This window comes from Meles meles, chromosome X (assembly GCF_922984935.1).
Source record: "Meles meles chromosome X, mMelMel3.1 paternal haplotype, whole genome shotgun sequence".
In the NCBI taxonomy this organism is placed as follows: Eukaryota; Metazoa; Chordata; class Mammalia; order Carnivora; family Mustelidae; genus Meles; species Meles meles.
In genome coordinates this window covers 90,541,152-90,561,495 of record NC_060087.1, presented here as the reverse complement: position 1 = coordinate 90,561,495, position 20,344 = coordinate 90,541,152, and the positions used below count along the sequence as shown (strand labels likewise).

The 20,344-nt window shown below is 42.9% G+C and overlaps 1 protein-coding gene across 3 annotated transcripts in view; it reads left to right on the top strand.

Annotated features, from left to right (window-relative positions):
• COL4A6 (collagen type IV alpha 6 chain) overlaps positions 1 to 20,344 on the top strand; it is a 282,697-nt gene that overhangs the window by 221,553 nt on the left and 40,800 nt on the right. For all 3 annotated transcript variants that reach the window (XM_045996296.1, XM_045996297.1, XM_045996295.1), the window contains exons 7-13: positions 3,098 to 3,166; positions 4,842 to 4,877; positions 7,858 to 7,920; positions 8,712 to 8,747; positions 8,925 to 8,966; positions 9,963 to 10,055; positions 11,327 to 11,380. In XM_045996296.1, coding sequence (XP_045852252.1) covers positions 3,098 to 3,166; positions 4,842 to 4,877; positions 7,858 to 7,920; positions 8,712 to 8,747; positions 8,925 to 8,966; positions 9,963 to 10,055; positions 11,327 to 11,380 — 393 coding nt within the window. The remainder of the gene's footprint in view (positions 1 to 3,097; positions 3,167 to 4,841; positions 4,878 to 7,857; positions 7,921 to 8,711; positions 8,748 to 8,924; positions 8,967 to 9,962; positions 10,056 to 11,326; positions 11,381 to 20,344) is intronic.

The following is a 20,344-nucleotide window of genomic DNA, read 5'->3' as shown; positions in this document are numbered from 1 at the left end:
GGTGTTCTTTGCCTTTCCCTGCTTTTATGGAGACCTCTTTAAGCATCTGCATCTAAAGATTACTAGTTGCGGGAGAGGTACACATGCTCCACTTCTCAGAGGGTTTTTTTTTTTCTCTTTCAAATGATGCTTTTAGAGCTGGCAAGACTGTGAAGAGCCTCTAGTACATTTCAGAGCAAAGTACACACTTGGGTTATTTGACTTGTTCCCACATCAGATGACAGTGGAAAATGCAGTATTTGGAAGGTTTACGTGAGATCAAGGGCTTGGCAGGCTTGGTCTAAACCAGTGATTCTTGACCAGGGATGATTTCCCACCCCAAGGAACATTTGACAGTTACTAGTGACATTTTTGGTTATCACCACTCAGAGTACACTACTAGCACAAGACAGCTTTCCTCCAACATCAAGGAGTCCTCTGTCCCAAAACTGTCTGTAGTGAGAAAGATTTGAGAAATCCTACTCTACACTGACGTAGTTTTCCCCCTTCTCCCTCCCCACCCAACCCATAATACTTGGTTCCAGGATTGATAGAGCATTTTTTAGATCCTGCTGTCACCACTTTTATTTAATTCTATTCATCCAGATAAGGATCCAATATTTGGATCTAAAGGATCTCTAATAGATACTGTGCCCTTGCAAGGTTGTTTTTACAAGCGACTGGGAAGAGAAAAATAACACATTCAAGCCCATTATCAACCTTACTTGAAATAATCTAAGCTACTAAGGGTGCTCACGTGATAGATTTAGCTAGAAATCATACCATTATACAGATTCTGTACTACATGAATTAATTGGCTTTTTTTTAGTATGTCTTATTCCAGTGCTATCCCACATTCTTTTTTTATTGTTATTATTAAGGTATAATTGACATATAACATTATATTAGTTTCAGCCATATAACATAATGATCTGATATTTGTATACATTGCAAAATGATCACCACACTAAGTCTAGTTACCATCTGTCACCATACAGAGTGACAAAATTTTTTTTCTTATGATGAGAACCTTCAAGGTCTCCTCTCTTAGGAACTTTCAGGTATGCAGTACAATACTATTTACCCTAGGGGTACCTAGCTGGCTCAGTCAGTGGAAAATGCAACTCAACTCATAATCTCAGGGTTTGAGCCCCACATTAGGGTATAGAGATTACATAAAAATGAAATCCTTAAAAATATATTATTTACTATAGTCACCATGCTGTACATGGCATCCCCATGACTTCCTTATTTTGTAACTGGAAGTTTCTGCCTCTTGATTCCCTTCACCAATTTTGCCCATTCCCTTCCCAGTCTCCCCTCTGGCAACCACCAATCTGTTCTCTCTGTACCCAAGATTTGTTTTGTTTTGTTTGATCATTTGTTTTGGTTTTACTTTTGATTCCACACATCAGTGAAATCATATAGTATTTGTCTTTCTCTGTCTGACTTATTTCACTTAGCGTAATGCCCTCAAGCTCCATCCATGCTGTCGCAAATGGCAGGATTTCCTTCTTTTTTAATGGCTGAGTAGTATTCCTGTGTGTGTGTGTGTGTGTGTGTGTGTGTGTGTGTGTGTGTATCACATCATCTTTATCCATTCATCCATCAATAGACACTGAGGTTATTTCCATACCAGGATATTTATACCAAGAAAACAAAAACACTAATTCAAAAAGATATATGCCCCCTATGTTCATTGAAGCATCATTTAGTTAGAATTTTATTGGAAGAGCATCACCAGTGCCTTCAGTGACAAAGTTATGGGTGTGGGTATCTGCATAAGAGAGACAGACAAAACACAGGTCTCATATCGGCATAAAGGACCTGACATCTAAAGACAGAACCAAAATGCAGCGGGGGTGGGAGGGGGGTGGAGAAAGACGTACTACCTACATAGTATGAGCTTGTTTGAGTCACAAAGGGCTCCAAACACTGCCATGGCAACAGAAGAGGAGAGCAAATAACATCTGTGTTAAGAGAATGGAAACCCAGCAAAGTGAGGAAATGCTGCCCCCAAGAGGGAGACAAGAAATCTTGAGGTAATAAACATTCAGACAGCGTAAAGGACAAGGGTAAAACCTAATCCTGTCCCTAAGCCTCCCCTTAAGCCTAAATAGGAACTCGGGCATAGATTTTACTAAGCTGAACCCTTACTAACCCTGCTGAATTGCAAGTGGATATTCTGTCAAGCTTCTCTGATGAAAGGAGCAGCCATAAGAATAACGGGAAACAGGAAACGTTAGGAAAGAAGGTGCTTTGGGGACCCACTGATTCTTCTGTCACACCTATGATCTGTGAACTCAAGGAATCCATAATTCAGCCAACTCTTCAGTCCCCGAAGCTTCCTCCTATCTCTAATACTAATCCTGACTTCCCCTTAGATATAGGAACATTGATTTTCCCCACGAGGACAACTTTTAGCAGATGTTAGCTGGCAACTGCCACTGAAACAGTAAAAAGTTTGGTTTGGTAGTCAGGTTCAGTGTACTTTGACCTGTCTTCCGTGTTAGCAGTGACATACCCCAAGCCTCTTAGGCCTTGAAGCTGAGGTTTTGTGGCAGAAGCACAAGATGGAGATGGTTTTCTAGACATCTTTTAACCCAGAGGGTCACAAACTGGCCTGTGTGACCCATGACCACAGCTTGGTTTGATATTTTTAAAGGTTTGTGCGGAACAAGAGAAGCAGAATACAGGACAGAGCCCAGAGAAGGCCCACAAAGCTTAAATTCTTTACTATCTGCCTCTTTACCAAACTTATCTAAGCTCAGTGGTAGCTAGGGGCCGTGTTAGAGACATAGCTGTAAGGGGTGGAGCAGATGAGCAAAAGGCTTCCGAATGACATGTGTGTTATATGTGGATGTTCCGGTCAGTACTGAACAGGTCAAAGTCCCCTACTTCCTTTACAGACTCCTGACTTGGGAGTTGGGGAGACAGCCATATAACTTTGAGACTCGGCACCCATTTGGGGGATGTACTTTGCCCCTTAGCACAGCCAAAGAATAAACCACATGGTTCCAGACTCTCGACACTGGGTCATCTACGTGATCAGATCATACTGTTTAAAACTCTGTGTGTGTGCATGCATTTCTTCACAAGTGTTTCTTATTTTACTCAGGGGCTTCCTGGGCAGAAAGGCTCTAAAGGCGAACCTGTCTTTGACCAAGGTACTTTCAAAGGAATGAAGGTAAGAGCCTCTGAGGCAGGCAGCTAAGTAGGCTGGCTATAATTTGAGTTCCCTGGGACTGGGCCCAGCTCCAACAAGAATGTTCCTAGAACTAGCATCAGTGTCTCTATTTAAAGAGCAGACCAAGCTAGATTTAAAAGGGATCTGGAGCTTTTTGGTGGTGGAAACACTGGCAGAAATGTTTGCAGCCATCCTGTCAAAGAGATTTGCTTTATAGGATCTACACCCAAAATAAGAGACAGATCAGCAAACAAACAGTTTGCATGGGTATCATTTTCTTTGACAAGCCAAGACATTTCCTGAAGGCAGATACCTTTTGTTTACCCTACAATCCTTGATGTCTGCAAAGCTTGGTATGAAGCCATGTTATGTCTCTGCCCATCTCAACATGGCCACCGGCCCAGGATGCTGGCTCCGCCCTTTTCTGTACCTGCACACCAACTGATTACCCTCACCAGACCCCTGGCTGTCTGCAAAAATTGCCCATCAACTCTGCAGCTGGCTGGAAACCTCCATCTCTTCCTAGAATTGACCAGAACCTTCTGTATTCTTGTGACTGTACTCTTGGTGTATGCTACCTGGAAACTCTGGTGCCCAAATGATTGACCCTACGCCCTTGCAGAGTGGGAAGTGAGCTCATTATTCCCTTGGTAGCAGATGGGAATCGATGTGCCCAGCATGTGAAGGGAAGGTGCACACACGTTCACTCAGCTGAGGTTGGCACCTTTCTGTCTTCCATCCATGCACAGAACCAGAAACACTGCAAATCCATTTGGAAGGTGGTGATTGGGGCGGGTGGCTGAGAACCAGAGAAGGTACAGGGTTTGGGCCTTGGCTTAGATGCCATGGCTAAAGGTTGAATGGTAGACTTGGAAGGGAGCTCATGATTATCAGATTCGTGTTGCTCATTACAGGTAGAAAACTGAGGTACACTGGGGCTATGTGACTTGCTTAGACTCACATAGCCCATTTACCAAAGAACTAAAACCAAGGCAGTGCTCTTTCCATGCAGCAGAGAGGTGATTTTTTTTTTTTACCATAAGCCAAATGGGGTAAGACTAGCAGGTGTCAAAATATAGCCATTGTCATAGCAAACATTGATTAAATGGCTTTGCCAAAAATCACGGAGACCCTGGACCCTGTGGAACACAGCAATTTCCACAAGGTGGTTATATTACAGATTCATACAGTGACTTAAGATGCTGCAAAGTAATTAAAATGTAATCAGAGACTGTATGCTCTGTTGATTCTCCCTTAAAATGTCTGATTTGCATTGTATACATATGGGCACAGATTCTCTGGGGATGAAGGCACACGGGAAGGTAGCTTTGCTTTCTTCCAAAAAGAGCAGGAGAATCACCAGCCCACAGAAGCAGTTTCTAATTGATAACTTCCTAGCAAAGGTGAAAATTAATTACTCCAAGTAAAATATAAAATCCTGTTCAACCAAGGCTATAATATGTGTCTTCTAGAGTCCGGATTTTTCTTAGGAAAAAAAAGTAAGTGGTTGAATATGCCCAATTCATGCATTATTTAAAACACAAGACCTTGACAGAGGAGACCCAAGCCATCAGCAATGTATTTTTCTGCTCTTGAAGCGTATGTCGGTTATCTACAAAATAATAGCTCAGGCTTAATTAATCTCTTCAGTGTCCTGCCTTTGTCTGTTTCTCAGGGGGAGCCTGGGCTGCCTGGACTGGATGGAATCACTGTAAGTTGTCGTTTCTGGGTGGAGTGCTCAATGTTTGGTCAGTAGTCACTGCGGGTCCCTTTGCATTCTTTTTTGCCAAGGCATTCAAAGGTCTTTGTAGACATTCTCAAGGAATATCTGGACAGTTGAGGTAGAATGGGTCACACTGTTAACATTTTCCAGGTGATAAAGTTCTGAGAGAGTCGGCTGTCTGCTTCAAGTTACACAGGGAGCAGCCTTCCGGACCCTTAGGCCAGGGATCTGCATACTCCCTGTGATGCATTAAGAAAGACTTTCGCCTTTTGTTCAACAAGCATCTATTAACTGTTCTCTGTGTGTTCAGAATGCTGCGGTTTAAAACAGAAAAAAAGTGGAACACTTCAGTGAAAGCTATTCTGTCTAGAAATTTGTTTTAGGGACTCTTAATAATTGGGAGTCCATGTGAGGCCATGAGTTGTATTAATAAGAACTTTCTGGGGTGCTTGAGTGGCTCAGTTGATTAAGTGGCTACCTTCAGCTCAGGTCATGGTCCCAGGGTCCTGGGATGGAGTCCCGCATCGGGCTCTCTGCTCAGCGGGGAGCCTGCTTCCTTCTCTCTCTCTCTCTCTCTCTCTCTCTCTCTGCCTGCCCCTCTGCCTACTTGTGATCTCTGTCTGTCAAATAAATAAATAAAATCTTTAAGAAAAAAATAAGAACTGTTTCCTTGAATTGCCACATCATCATTGGTTTCCTTTGAAGTGGCCTCAGAAAAGCCCTTTCTTTCTTTCTTCTTTCCTATGTCGGGGTTCCTGCCTTTCTTCTTTCATTCCAGAACCACCATTGAGCTCCTACTAGCCTCAAGGTGCTATGAGTGATCCCCAAGACAATGCAGACAGGGTCTCTGCCTACCCCCAACCCCCTCTAAAACACATACCAAGATGTGAAAAACTAGTAGGACCATGGAATAAAAATTTCTCACCAGCTTGGAGGAAGAGATGCTGTCTGCCTAAAGATACGTCATGGGAGACTTTATATCTAAGATGGAGAAGGTAGCCTCTGAGAACTGTGGGTGATGTTTGGACTGGCCCACATTGGGAAGAAGTTTCTAAACAGAGAGAGTGGTGTGGGAAGATGTAGGCAAGAAACAGGACGTGTGTAACCACGCTCACGCACAGAGGTGAGTGAAGACTGAGGACGTATGGGTCAAAGCAGGATTCTGTTTCCTGGGGACCCTCTGAACCCCTACTTTCTCTTGACTTTGCTTAGCCTCTCCATCACTTACCTATCACCTCATTACCATCCCCCCATTTTTATTGGGCCATCTATTTCCCCATACCATCTTTCTCTTAGATTTTATCGTCTTGCTTATAATACTGTCATTAACCACCCAGTTTCAGATAGTTTCTCATTTCCCATCTGCATTTCTCTTTGACCCACGGAAATGTGCATTAATTTCCCAATATTTGGCAGCTTCCCAGCTATCTTTATATGGTTTATTTCTACTTTGATCTCAGTGCAGTTTGGGTGAACACTCTGGAAAATTTCAGTTCTTTTAAATCGGCTAAGGTTTGTCTCGTGGCTCAGCATACAAAACTGTCTTGGTGAGTGTTCTGTATGTTCTTTTTTTTTAAATATTTTATTTATTGAGATCACAAGTAGGCAGAGAGGCAGGCAGAGAGAGAGAGGAGGAAGCAGGCTCCCCCCTGAGCAAAGAGCCCGATGCGGGGCTCGATCCCAGAACCCTGGAATCATGACCTGAGCTGAAGGCAGAGGCCTTAATCCACTGAGCCACCCAAGCATCCCTGTATGTTCTTAAAGAGAATGTGTTCAGCTTCTCTGGGGTATAATGATCTAAAAAATGCCCATCAGTTCCAGATAGTTGACAGTGTCATTTATATCTTCTGTGTTTCTACTGATCTTTTAAATTTAGTTCTAGTAATTACTGAGGGAGGGATGTTAAAATTCTCCAACTATACTTGCGGATTTATTTCACTTCATCAGATTGTGTTTCATGTCTAAGACTGTTACGTGTTCTTGATGAACTGACTTAGTTTATCATGACAAAATTCCCCCTCTTCATTTCTGGTAATATTCTTTGTCCCAAAGTCTACTTTATTTGATGTTAATGTAAGGGTTTTTTGCTTTCTTTTGAAGTTTTTGTTTTTTACATCACTTTAATGTAAAAAATGTTCAAATATAGAGCCACAGGGAGTGAATTTTGCTGTGAACACCCATACCATTAATGTTTTACTATACTTGCTTTATCCCACTTCTATCCATCTATCCATCTCTATCCATCCATCAATCCATCTTATGGTTGATGCATTTCAAAGTAAATTGTGCTCTTATCTGACAATAGTGCTCTTATCTCTAAATATAAAAGATATCTTATCTTGACAATAGTGCTCTTATCTCTAAATACTACAGCATGCCTCTCATTAGCTAGATTTCAATATGTCTTTGCAGTTTTTCTTTTTATGTCAAAGTTAAAACAAAATAAACAAATACTAAATGGTACATTTGCTGAGTTTTGACAAAGATGTATGCCTGTGTAACCCAAACCCATCTTAAGGTATAGAACATTCTCTTCACCTCAGAAAGTTACCTTCTGCCCCTTCCCAGTCAATCCCTGTTCCCACCCAAAGGAAACCACTGTCCTGATTTCTCTCCATCATAGTTCAGTTTTTCCCACTCTAGAACTTTATATAAAGAAAATAGTATAATATGTAGCCTTTGGGGGTCTGACTTCTTTTGCTCAATCTCAAATGCTTTTGAGATTCACCCACATTGTAACATATCAGTAGGTTGTTACTTTTTATTGGTGAGTATTTATTCCACTGTATAGATGATTCGGTTATTTATCAGTCCTCACATCAATGGACTCCTGGGACATTTCCAATTGTTTACTACTATGAATAAAGTTGCTATGAACATTCTTGTGCAACTCTTGTGGATGCATATTTCCAATTTTCTTGAGAAACTGTCTTTTTTTTCTGATTTTCATAAAAACTTGCCTCTCTAGGGTCCACCAGGAACACCTGGTTCCCCAGGAGCTGTAGGACCCATGGGACCACCAGGATTGCAAGTAAGAACAGTGTAAATCGACCATGTGATCACAGTATTCCCATGAATGCTTTCCCCACCAGGCCACGCATTAAATACAAGCCTGTGTAGGCTCTCATAGTGGGAAAAGGCAGCCTCCATTCTTGGAGGATTCAAGTGAAGCATGCTCTTATAAGGAGCGGTTGTCTATCAGAATCCTTCCAGCTCTGCACCCGGGAACAGCAGCTGCCTGGCACACCTATTTCCACCTTCCACCCCCTCACCCATGACAGACCATGCTAATTAATCACACCATCCCCACAATCAACCACCCTGAGCACAGAAGTAGCTTTGAAATTCTTCCCCACACCCCACCTTGGGCAGGGCTACCTACCTACCTACCTATCTTTTCAGGTACCAAACCTATTTGCCCTCACCAGTATAGAAAAAACATAGCCAGTTAACCCCATGTGGTTCTGGGAAAGACCTGTTTCCAGAATGTTCTCTCTCCAGTGCATGAAATCTCACCACTGATTACTTTGGTTTCACTTTCTCCAAGACCACTATTTTTTTTAAATGTCTAGCCTACTGGGAGGAATGATGCATGAGTCTTCCCCACCTTAGCACGAACGTGGTTATCAGTGCAACGTGGGAGATTTCAAAGGAGATTTTTTTAAAGGGGGGAGGGCACCATGGGAGAGAAAGCTAGAATCTGCTGAGCTAAAGCCAGAATATATTGAGGGAGTGGGAGACTCATTTCTGGTGACTCTCCACATACCCAGGTTCTTTTTGTCTGAAACTAACAAGTGCTCCTTCCTTTCATTTTTAATATAGGGTCCTCCAGGCCCCCCAGGCTTCCCTGGTCCCGATGTAAGTATACTTTTTCTTGGGGCATGTGGCCTCCTATCACTAAGTGTTCTGGTTTCCCCAGAGAGACTCTGGTTTGCTTAAACACACTTTCTGGCAAAAGACTGCATTCTAATTTAAGTTCTTGGAGCTTGTTTATTAATTGATTTTGTTTTTCCTCCCTGCAATGCTGTGCCCCAGGGGAATATGGGGTTAGGTTTCCAAGGAGAGAAAGGAGTCAAGGTAAATATATCTTGGAAAATACAATCTGCATTCCATATGCTCCCAGTACCACCTCTAGCTGCACACATGTGCCTGCTCGGTTTAAGGGGAATTGGATCTTTGCCTCAGGAAATGAGCACTTCCCATTCCACGTGGGTCCTGTGGTGGGATTCCAGGAGGGGCTGTGAGCACGCATGCCACATATTGGCTCCTGGGGTCTTTTTTCTTCCAAATACTGTAGTCTCCCTGCTTCTGACCTGTGAAGCATGCATGTCTTAGAAACACACTCGGTTGAAATTGATTCCCTCCTCCTTCCACCTGGGTATTACCCTGATGTTCTGTATACTGTATCACCTTCCCTTTCCTTTTCTTTGCTTCTCCTCTTCCTTCCGTCCTTCCTCTTCCTCCTCTTCCTTCTCCTCCTGTCTCTCTGTGCCCTCTATCTCTTCTTCAACCTCTCACCATTCTCTTCTACATCCCTTCCCTCATTCCCTTGTTTCTGTCTGCACAAGCCATAGAGTGATTTTGGTAAACTTGAGGGAACCTGGGAGCTTGGCCTCTTCACCCCTCACGGCTGCCTTTTGTAAATCACACTGCCTCCAAGGAGCAAATCCAACCTCCAGTGTTCTAACTCAGACTTCACTGCCTCTGCTCATGCTCTTGGCAAGGACTGGACCAATTAGATAGAGTCTGATCGCCATTGCCAAGAGGTGGCCATTTTCCTTGCTAAAAGGACTTTTTTTTTTCTCTCTCTCTCTCTTCTAAATACCCTTTGAAGCATGACCCTGGCAACCACAAACCTGTGGTTTCCTTTCATCCATCTGGCTTTTTCCCTCTGGTACAAAATGCATTTGGCCAGGCTTATACTTCTTCCTACCCCTTTGGTACCAAGAGTTTTGTTTCCTCGGTGAGGCAAGGGTGAGGATAAAGAGACCAAAGGAGTGGACAGTCTATTTGTGAATGACATCCAGAGGACAAACCTTTCTGCTTTGCTTAACATTCCCTTTGATCTTACAGGGGGATGTTGGCCTCCCAGGCCCTGCAGGACCCCCACCATCTACTGGAGAGCTGGAATTTATGGGATTTCCCAAAGGGAAAAAAGGATCCAAGGTAGTGAACATTTAAGCCTAGGAAATGCTAACCACCCTTTTCCTATTAATACCAAAGTTCAACTCTAATAACCAGACTCTACTGGAAGAAAAGAGGGTTCTGGGTCATGCTTTTTTGTTTGGAAGTGAGGGTAAAACCTTTGTGTTATCCCCTGTGGAAAACTTTCTTAAAAAGTCTGTGTTTGCATGTGTGGATATGAGTGTGCCTGGGCTTCTGAGAATTTGTTTAAGTCATATTTTCTGTAGTTTGGTTTCTCAAATTCAATTACCAAGATGCTAAATAACTTAAAACAAATGTTAAGTACTTGGGCTTTTTTTCCTCCTAACTCCCAACGTTCTCAATACTTATCTTGTCCCCAAAGCGCTGTGACAGGACACATAGGGTATACATGGTTACTTTATCTTTTTAAAGAAGTTATCGCCCGTGAAACTTGACCCTACAAATCAGGTATACTGTCACCAAGTGGCAGTAGATTCCCTAATTCGCATGATATGAACTACTGTGGCTGAAGCTGTGGACCTGTTTAACTGAGATACGTTATAATCTCTATTTTGTTGTGAGTGAGTGTAAATCTGGTAATTTTCGAATGCCTGTATGCTGTTAGGGTGGTAGATACCTTTCAGTATCCTGCATTCCCTTCCATTTTAGGATTCCCTTAAGTTTTGTGATTCTGTGCCTATGGTCAAGGGACCTAGGCGGGGGAAGGTGTTTACTCCCATTTCTTTAATTTTATCTTTATGGAAGCAACAGCTCCAGGCCCTCTTCAGGTTTACAGAAAGTAATAATTTGGAAACAGTTTGGGAGCATATGAAAGATGGACCCCTTCCATGACACAACTAGGTAAATTAGCATATTGGGGAAAGACAGATTACAGTGTTACAGGTTCCCATCCAAACTGTAATTGTTACTCCTTTCCCCAAACTGTTGCTTTCTTTGTGGCCTGGAATTTGCAACAGGGAATCACACTGAATGGCTCCTGTCTCTAGAGAGAGAGCAGATGATCATCTTTTCCGTTTCCCAACTAGCTTCAACATTTGAGATTCTGTTTTAGACAGTTTTCATTCCCTGCCATGGGCCTTGGTCCTTCCCATACCACAGGGGCTCCCCAAACTGATATCCTGGTACAGCTATTAGTTGGGGATCCTGGGTAATTTATACTATCTGACACCCTCTTTTTTGCCTACTGCTGAGCCCAAGCAACTCATGGGATCCATATCCTTTATGTTCACTGTTTCCTGCTGCTACTCACTAATCTTTGGTTCATTTTCCAGGGTGAACCAGGGCTTCCAGGTTTCCCAGGAATAAGTGGCCCTCCGGGTCTCCCGGTAAGTCTCCCCATTTGGTCAACATGTATTCAAAGACCTGCTTGGACAAAAGCTATAGCAATAGAAAGCTAACAGGAAGACCTCTTTCTGTGATTATTGGAGAGCATTCTACCATCTTCTTTATTAGAAGGCCTTTAAGGAAATGTTTTTGTTTCTCAAACCCATGGGGACATTAGCATGGTTCCCCACTAGGCTATATATCTTAGCAGTTATTAGCTCAAGTTGTAAATTGAAAACAGACCTAGGCTTGACTTCTGATTTCACCAATTTCTAGCTATGTGACCTTGGACAAGTTTCTCAACCTTCTTGAGTTCCAGCTTCCCTTAAAAAAAAAAAAAAAAAGGAGGGGGGATGATAGTGGCATGGTTATGAGGATTAAATGAGATAATATGCACGGAAAGGACTTCATATGTGCCCGACATGTATTAGTTGTTCAGTAAATGGTAGTTAATCTTAGTAATCCTGTCTTCACTCTCCTATCTGCCCTTGTATCTTATTGTCTTTCCCTCAACATGCACCTTTTGAGGGTGCCTAGGTCCCAGGCAGGTGGGTCTAGACATTCTGCTGCACCACAGTAAATAATGGTCAAAGAAGTAAAAGTTCTTGTCCTTGAAGAGCATTTATTCTAACGGGGGAGTAAGGCAAGGAGACACAATAAACAAGCAAACAAATGAATCAAGAACAGGTTCATATTGGGGCGCCTGGGTGGCTCAGTGGTTTAGGTCGCTGCCTTCGGCTCAGGTCATGGTCTCAGGGTCCTGGGATCAAGCCCCGCATCCGGCTCTCTGCTCAGCAGGGAGCCTGCTTCCCTCTCACTCTCTCTGCCTGCCTCTCTGCCTACTTGTGATCTCTCTCTGTCAAATAAATAAATTTAAAAAAAAAAAAAAAGAACAGGTTCATATTATAAGAAGAGATACACAGAAAGTTAAAGAAAGGCTAAAGTGATGGAGTGTGGACTGAGAATGGGGGTGAGCTACTTTGGACAGAGCAGTCACAAAGGGCCTCTCTGAGGAAGTGCACATTATGAAGAAGCAAGTCCCGTGAAGATCAGGAAGAGCTTTTTTGGCCAAAGGAACAGCAAGTGCCAAGACCCTTTTGAGCAACCCAGCAAGAAAACAAGCAGGTAGAGCAGGGTGAGCAAGGGCCAGATCATGGAGCCCTTTGTATGTTATGTTAAATAGAATGGGAAGCCATCAGAAGGCTCTAGATTGCATTTTTATTAAAGATTTATTTTTTTTTTTGCACTGTTTCCCTTTTTATTTTTTTTTTCAGCGTAACAGTATTCATTCTTTTTGCACAACACCCAGTGCTCCATGCAAAACGTGCCCTCCCCATCACCCACCACCTGTTCCCCCAACCTCCCACCCCTGACCCTTCAAAACCCTCAGGTTGTTTTTCAGAGTCCATAGTCTCTTATGGTTCGCCTCCCCTCCCCAATGTCCATAGCCCGCTCCCCCTCTCCCAATCCCACCTCCCCCCAGCAACCCCCAGTTTGTTTTGTGAGATTAAGAGTCATTTATGGTTTGTCTCCCTCCCAATCCCATCTTGTTTCATTTATTCTTCTCCTATCCCCCTACCCCCCCATGTTGCTTCTCCATGTCCTCATATCAGGGAGATCATATGATAGTTGTCTTTCTCCGATTGACTTATTTCACTAAGCATGATACGCTCTAGTTCCATCCACGTCGTCGCAAATGGCAAGATTTCATTTCTTTTGATGGCTGCATAGTATTCCATTGTGTATATATACCACATCTTCTTGATCCATTCATCTGTTGATGGACATCTAGGTTCTTTCCATAGTCTGGCTATTGTAGACATTGCTGCTATAAACATTCGGGTACACGTGCCCCTTCGGATCACTATGTTTGTATCTTTAGGGTAAATACCCAGTAGTGCAATTGCTGGGTCATAGGGTAGTTCTATTTTCAACATTTTGAGGAACCTCCATGCTGTTTTCCAGAGTGGTTGGACCAGCTTGCATTCCCACCAACAGTGGAGGAGGGTTCCCCTTTCTCCACATCCTCTCCAGCATCTGTCATTTCCTGACTTGTTAATTTTAGCCATTCTGACTGGTGTGAGGTGATATCTCATTGTGGTTTTGATTTGTATTTCCCTGATGCCGAGTGACGTGGAGCACTTTTTCATGTGTCTGTTGGCCATCTGGATGTCTTCTTTGCAGAAATGTCTGTTCATGTCCTCTGCCCATTTCTTGATTGGATTGTTTGTTCTTTGGGTGTTGAGTTTGCTAAGTTCCTTATAGATTTTGGATACTAGCCCTTTATCTGATATGTCGTTTGCAAATATCTTCTCCCATTCTGTCAGTTGTCTTTTGGTTTTGTTAACTGTTTCCTTTGCTGTGCAAAAGCTTTTGATCTTGATGAAATCCCAATAGTTCATTTTCGCCCTTGCTTCCCTTGCCTTTGCCGTTGTTCCTAGGAAGATGTTGCTGCGGCTGAGGTCGAAGAGGTTGCTGCCTGCGTTCTCCTCAAGGATTTTGATGGATTCCTTTCTCACATTGAGGTCCTTCATCCATTTGGAGTCTATTTTCGTGTGTGGTGTAAGGAAGTGGTCCAATTTCATTTTTCTGCATGTGGCTGTCCAATTTTCCCAGCACCATTTATTGAAGAGGCTGTCTTTTTTCCATTGGACATTCTTTCCTGCTTTGTCGAAGATTAGTTGACCATAGAGTTGAGGGTCGATTTCTGGGCTCTCTATTCTGTTCCACTGGTCTATGTGTCTGTTTTTGTGCCAGTACCATGCTGTCTGGATGATGACAGCTTTGTAATAGAGCTTGAAGTCCGGAATTGTGATGCCACCAACTTTGGCTTTGTTCTTCAATATTCCTTTGGCTATTCGAGGTCTTTTCTGGTTCCATATAAATTTTAGGATTATTTGTTCCATTTCTTTGAAAAAAAATGGATGGTATTTTGATAGGGATTGCATTAAATGTGTAGATTGCTTTAGGTAGCATAGACATTTTCACAATATTTATTCTTCCAATCCAGGAGCATGGAACATTTTTCCATTTTTTTGTGTCTTCCTCAATTTCTTTCATGAGTACTTTATAATTTTCTGTGTATAGATTCTTAGTCTCTTTGGTTAGGTTTATTCCTAGGTATCTTATAGTTTTGGGTACAATTGTGAATGGGATTGACTCCTTAATTTCTCTTTCTTCAGTCTTGTTGTTGGTGTACAGAAATGCAACTGATTTCTGTGCATTGATTTTATATCCTGACACTTTACTGAATTCCTGTACAAGTTCTAGCAGTTTTGGAGTGGAGTCTTTTGGGTTTTCCACATATAGTATCATATCATCTGCGAAGAGTGATAGTTTGACTTCTTCTTTACCAATTTGGATGCCTTTAATTTCTTTTTGTTGTCTGATTGCTGAGGCTAGGACTTCTAATACTATGTTGAATAGCAGTGGTGATAATGGACATCCCTGCCGTGTTCCTGACCTTAATGGAAAAGCTTTCAGTTTTTCTCCATTGAGAATGATATTTGCGGTGGGTTTTTCATAGATGGCTTTGATAATATTGAGGTATGTGCCCTCTATCCCTACACTTTGAAGAGGTTTGATCAGGAAGGGATGCTGTACTTTGTCAAATGCTTCTTCAGCATCTATTGAGAGTATCATATGGTTCTTGTTCTTTCTTTTATTAATGTGTTCTATCACATTGATTGATTTGCGGATGTTGAACCAACCCTGCAGCCCTGGAATAAATCCCACTTGATCGTGGTGAATAATCCTTTTAATGTACTGTTGAATCCTATTGGCTAGTATTTTGGCGAGAATTTTTGCGTCTGTGTTCATCAAGGATATTGGTCTGTAGTTCTCTTTTTTGGTGGGATCCTTGTCTGGTTTTGGGATCAAGGTGATGCTGACCTCATAGAATGAGTTTGGAAGTTTTCCTTCCATTTCTATTTTTTGGAACAGTTTCAGGAGAATAGGAATGAGTTCTTCTTTAAATGTTTGGTAGAATTCCCCTGGGAAGCCGTCTGGCCCTGGGCTTTTGTTTGTTTGGAGATTTTTGATGACTGTTTCAATCTCCTTACTGGTTATGGGCCTGTTCAGGTTTTCTATTTCTTCCTGGTTCAGTTGTGGTAGTTTATATGTCTCTAGGAATGCATCCATTTCTTCCAGATTGGCCAATTTGTTGGCGTAGAGTTGCTCATAGTATGTTCTTATAATTGTCTGTATTTCTTTGGTGTTAGTTGTGATCTCTCCTCTTTCATTCATGATTTTATTGATTTGGGTCCTTTCTCTTTTCTTTTTGATGAGTCTGGCCAGGGGTTTATCAATCCTATTGATTCTTTCAAAGAACCAGCTCCTAGTTTCATTGATTTTTTCTATTGTTTTTTTGGTTTCTATTTCATTGATTTCTGCTCTGATCTTTATGATTTCTCTTCTCCTGCTGGGTTTAGGGTTTCTTTCTTGTTCTTTCTCCAGCTCCTTTACGCGTAGGGTTAGGTTGTGTACTTGAGACCTTTCTTGTTTCTTGAGAAAGGCTTGTACCACTATATATTTTCCTCTCAGGACTGCCTTTGCTGTGTCCCACAGATTTTGAACTGTTGTGTTTTCATTATCATTTGTTTCCATGAATTTTTTCAATTCTTCTTTAATTTCCTGGTTGACCCATTCATTCTTTAGAAGGATGCTGTTTAGTCTCCATGTATTTGGGTTCTTTCCAGCTTTCCTCTTGTGATTGAGTTCTAGCTTCAGAGCATTGTGGTCTGAAAATATGCAGGGAATAATCCTAATCTTTTGATACCGGTTGAGACCTGATTTGTGACCCAGGATGTGATCTATTCTGGAGAAGGTTCCATGTGCACTAGAGAAGAATGTGTATTCTGTTGCTTTGGGATGAAATGTTCTGAATATATCTGTGATGTCCATCTGGTCCAGTGTGTCATTTAAGGCCTTTATTTCCTTGTTGATCTTTTGCTTGGATGATCTGTCCATTTCAGTGAGGGGAGTGTTCAAGTCCCCTACTATTATTGTATTATTATTGATGTGTTTCTTTGATTTTGTTATTAATTGGTTGATATAGTTGGCTGCTCCCACGTTAGGGGCATAGATATTTAAAATGGTTAGATCTTCTTGTTGGACAGACCCTTTGAGTAGGATATAGTGTCCTTCCTCATCTCTTATTATAGTCTTTGGCTTAAAATCTAATTGCTCTGATATAAGGATTGCCACCCCAGCTTTCTTCTGATGCCCATTAGCATGGTAAATTGTTTTCCACCCTCTCACTTTAAATCTGGAGGTGTCTTCGCGTCTAAAATGAGTTTCTTGTAGGCAACATACTGATGGGTTTTGTTTTTTTATCCATTCTGATACCCTGTGTCTTTTGATTGGGGCATTTAGCCCATTAACATTCAGGGTAACTATTGAGAGATATGAATTTAGTGCCATTATTAGCCTGTAAGGTGACTGTTCCTGTATATTGTCTCTGTACCTTTCTGATCTACTACTTTTAGGCTCTCTCTTTGCTTAGAGGACCCCTTTCAATATTTCCTGTAGAGCTGGTTTGGTGTTTGCAAATTCTTTCAGTTTTTGTTTGTCCTGGAAGCTTTTGATCTCTCCTTGTATTTTCAATGATAGCCTAGCTGGATAGAGTATTCTTGGCTGCATGTTTTTCTCGTTGAGTGCTCTGAATATATCATGCCAGCTCTTTCTGGCCTGCCAGGTCTCTGTGGATAAGTCTGCCGCCAATCTAATATTTTTACCATTGTATGTTACTGATTTCTTTTCTCGGGCTGCTTTCAGGATTTTCTCTTTGTCACTAAGACTTGTAAATTTTACTATTAGGTGACGGGGTGTGGACCTATTCTTGTTGACTTTGAGGGGGGTTCTCTGCATCTCCTGGATTTTAATGCTTGTTCCCTTTGCCATATTAGGGAAATTCTCTCCAATGATTCTCTCCAATAGACCCTCTGCTCCCCTCTCTGTTTCTTCTTCTTCTGGAATCCCAATTATTCTAATGTTGTTTCGTCTTATGGTGTCACTTATCTCTCGAATTCTCCCCTCATGGTCCAGTAGCTGTTTGTCCCTCTTTTGCTCGGCTTCCTTATTCTCTGTCATTTGGTCTTCTATATCACTAATTCTTTCTTCTGCCTCATTTATCCTAGCAGTGAGAGCCTCCATTTTTGATTGCACCTCATTAATAGCTTTTTTGATTTCAACTTGGTTAGACTTTAGTTCTTTAATTTCTCCAGAAAGGGCTTTAATATCTCCAGAGAGGGTTTCTCTAATATCTTCCATGCCTTTTTCGAGCCTGGCTAGAATGTTCAGAATCGTCATTCTGAACTCTTGATCTGACATAGTACCAATGTCTGTGTTGATTAGGTCCCTAGCCTTCGGTACTGTCTCTTGTTCTTTTGTTTGTGGTGATTTTTTCCGCCTTGTCATTTTGTCCAGATAAGAGGATATGAAGGAGCAAATGAACTACTAATAGGGTGTCAAAGACCCCGGAAAAATGTGCTGTAACCAAATCAGAAGAGACCCCAAATTGTGGGGGGGGGGGGGAAGGGGATAAAAAACAGGTTCTGAAAAAAAAAGAAAAAAAAATTTAAAAAATAAAACAAATAAAAAAATATAAAAAAGAAAGAAAAAATATATATATTTAGATGAACTAGTCAAAAAACATTAAAAAAGAAAAGGGTAAAAGTTTTTAAAAAAATTAAGCAGAAGAAGAAAAAAGAAAAAAGAAAAAAAATTGAAAAAAGAAAAAAAAATAAAAAATTGAAAAAAGAAAAAAAAATTGAAGTAGCCGCAAGACTAAAGAATCATGGGGAGAAAGCCATGAGTTCCGTGCTTTGCTTTCTCCTCCTCTGGAATTGCTCTGCTGTCTTAGGAATTGAATCTGCTTTCTCCTTGATAGATGAACTTCGTCCTGGCTGGATATTTTGTTGATCTTCTGGGGGAGGGGCCTGTTGTAGTGACTCTCAAGTGTCTTTGCCCGAGGCGGGATTGCACCGCCCTTACCGGCGGCCGGACTAAGTAATCGGCTCGGGTTCGCTTTTGGGAGCTTCTGTTCCCTGAACGCTTTCCGTAGAGTTCCGGAGGACGGGAATGAAAATGGCGGCCTCCCAGTCTCCGGCCCGGAGGAGCCGAGAGCCTGGGGCCCCACTCCTCAGTGCGCCCCCAGAGGACAGCACCCAATCACTCCCGTATCCCCAGCCTCTAGCCGCGCTCCAAGCTCACCCAGCCCGCGACCAGTTCAAGGTAACCCCGAGCTGAGAGTTCAGTCCTCGGCTCTGTCTCTGCAGCCGGCTTCTCCGTTCTAATAGCTGCGAGCTCTCCGACACTCCAACACCCCCGATCCTTCTGTGACCTTGCGGGGCCTGGGGCCACGCTGGCCCCGCGTGGGCTTCACCCCGGTTTAGCCCCTGGAGCAATGTCCCTCAGTGGAACAGACTTTTAAAAGTCCTGATTTTGTGCTCCGTTCCTCCGCCATTTGCCGGGAGCCGGCCCCTCCCCCCGCGGTCTATCTTCCCGTCGTTTTAGATTCACTTCTCCGCCAGTCCTACCTTTCAGAAAGTGGTTGATTTTCTGTTTCTAGAGTTGCTGTTCTTCTTCTCTTCGCTCTCCCGTTGGATTTGTAGGTGTTTGCTATGTTTAGATAAGCTATCGAGCTGATCTCCTGTTACCTGATGTAGTCTCAGGCTGCTACTTCTCCGCCATCTTGACTCCTCCCCTCTTAAAGATTTATTTACTTATTTTAAAGAGAGAGAGCACACGCGGGGCAGGGGCAGAGGGAGAGGGAGAGAATCTCAAGCAGACTCCCCACTGAGCGTGGAGTCCAAAGTGGGGCTTGATCTCAAGACTCTGAGATCATGACCTGAGCCAAAATGAAGAGTCCGACACCACACAGACTAAGCCACCTGGGGCCCCTCTAACCTGCTTTTTTAAGTTCACTCTGGCAGGGGTTGGAGGTGGGGTGTGGAGGATGAGAGGAGGCTGAGGCAGCAAACAGAAGCTACTACATCAGCCCAGGGGAGAGATGAGGCCAGTTTGGACTATGGTGATAGCAGTGAAAATAAGAGAGAAGTGCGTGGAGTGAAAATGTAAAAAAAAAAAAAAAAAAAGTATACTTGTTATTATGGAACATTTTAAACAAATGCCAAGAAGAGAGAATGGCATAATGATCCTGCTGCGTATTCATCATTCAGCTTTGACATTTAGCAGCTAAGGCAAGCTGAAGCAAATAACAGACTTATTTCAACATAGAAGAATTCGGTATTTCTAAGAGATAAGAATTTTTAAAAGCATAGTAATGGCGTACCTGGGTGGCTCAGTTAAGTGTCTGACTCTTGGTTTCAGCTCAGGGTCAGGATCTCAGGGTTGCAATCTCAGGGTCGTGAGATTGAGCCCCATCCTTGCTCCCCCTTTCCCAGTTCGGGAAATTTCCTAGTACAGGTGGGTCTAGCCATCTCCGCTGGCTTGGCTAAGGCTGTGGGGAGCCTGCTTGGGATTGGGGTGGGGGAGAAGTTTGGACAGAGAGTAGCTGCCTGGTGACCTGCCTCTTGGGTGGCCATGCCTCTGAGGACCCGTGGCCAAAGCGGCCATCCCTGGGCCACGGGGCTGACATCCCCAGGCTCCAGAATAGCATTTGCAGCGTGCCTGTTCCCTGTACCACCTGCTTTACCCCTACCTCAGTGACTATGTCACCCCCGATCCTGTTATTCCTGGTCACGTGACTGAAGTTGAATTTTTGCAGAGCCACTAATGTCCTTGAATGAAAAATAGCAGGAGACCAGGACCCTAGCCAGCAGGCCTAGGAGCAGCTAAGCCAGTGCTCTAATGAGGCCATCCTGGACATGGGTGAGAAGGGGTTTGGGAGCAGTGGGCACAGGACAGACTGCTCCTGGCAAGGACTGACTGTGACACAGCGGGGTCCCAGGACATCTTGCTAGAACAACTTGGTCAGCAGGGCCCTGTACGGTGCCTCCCTGCAC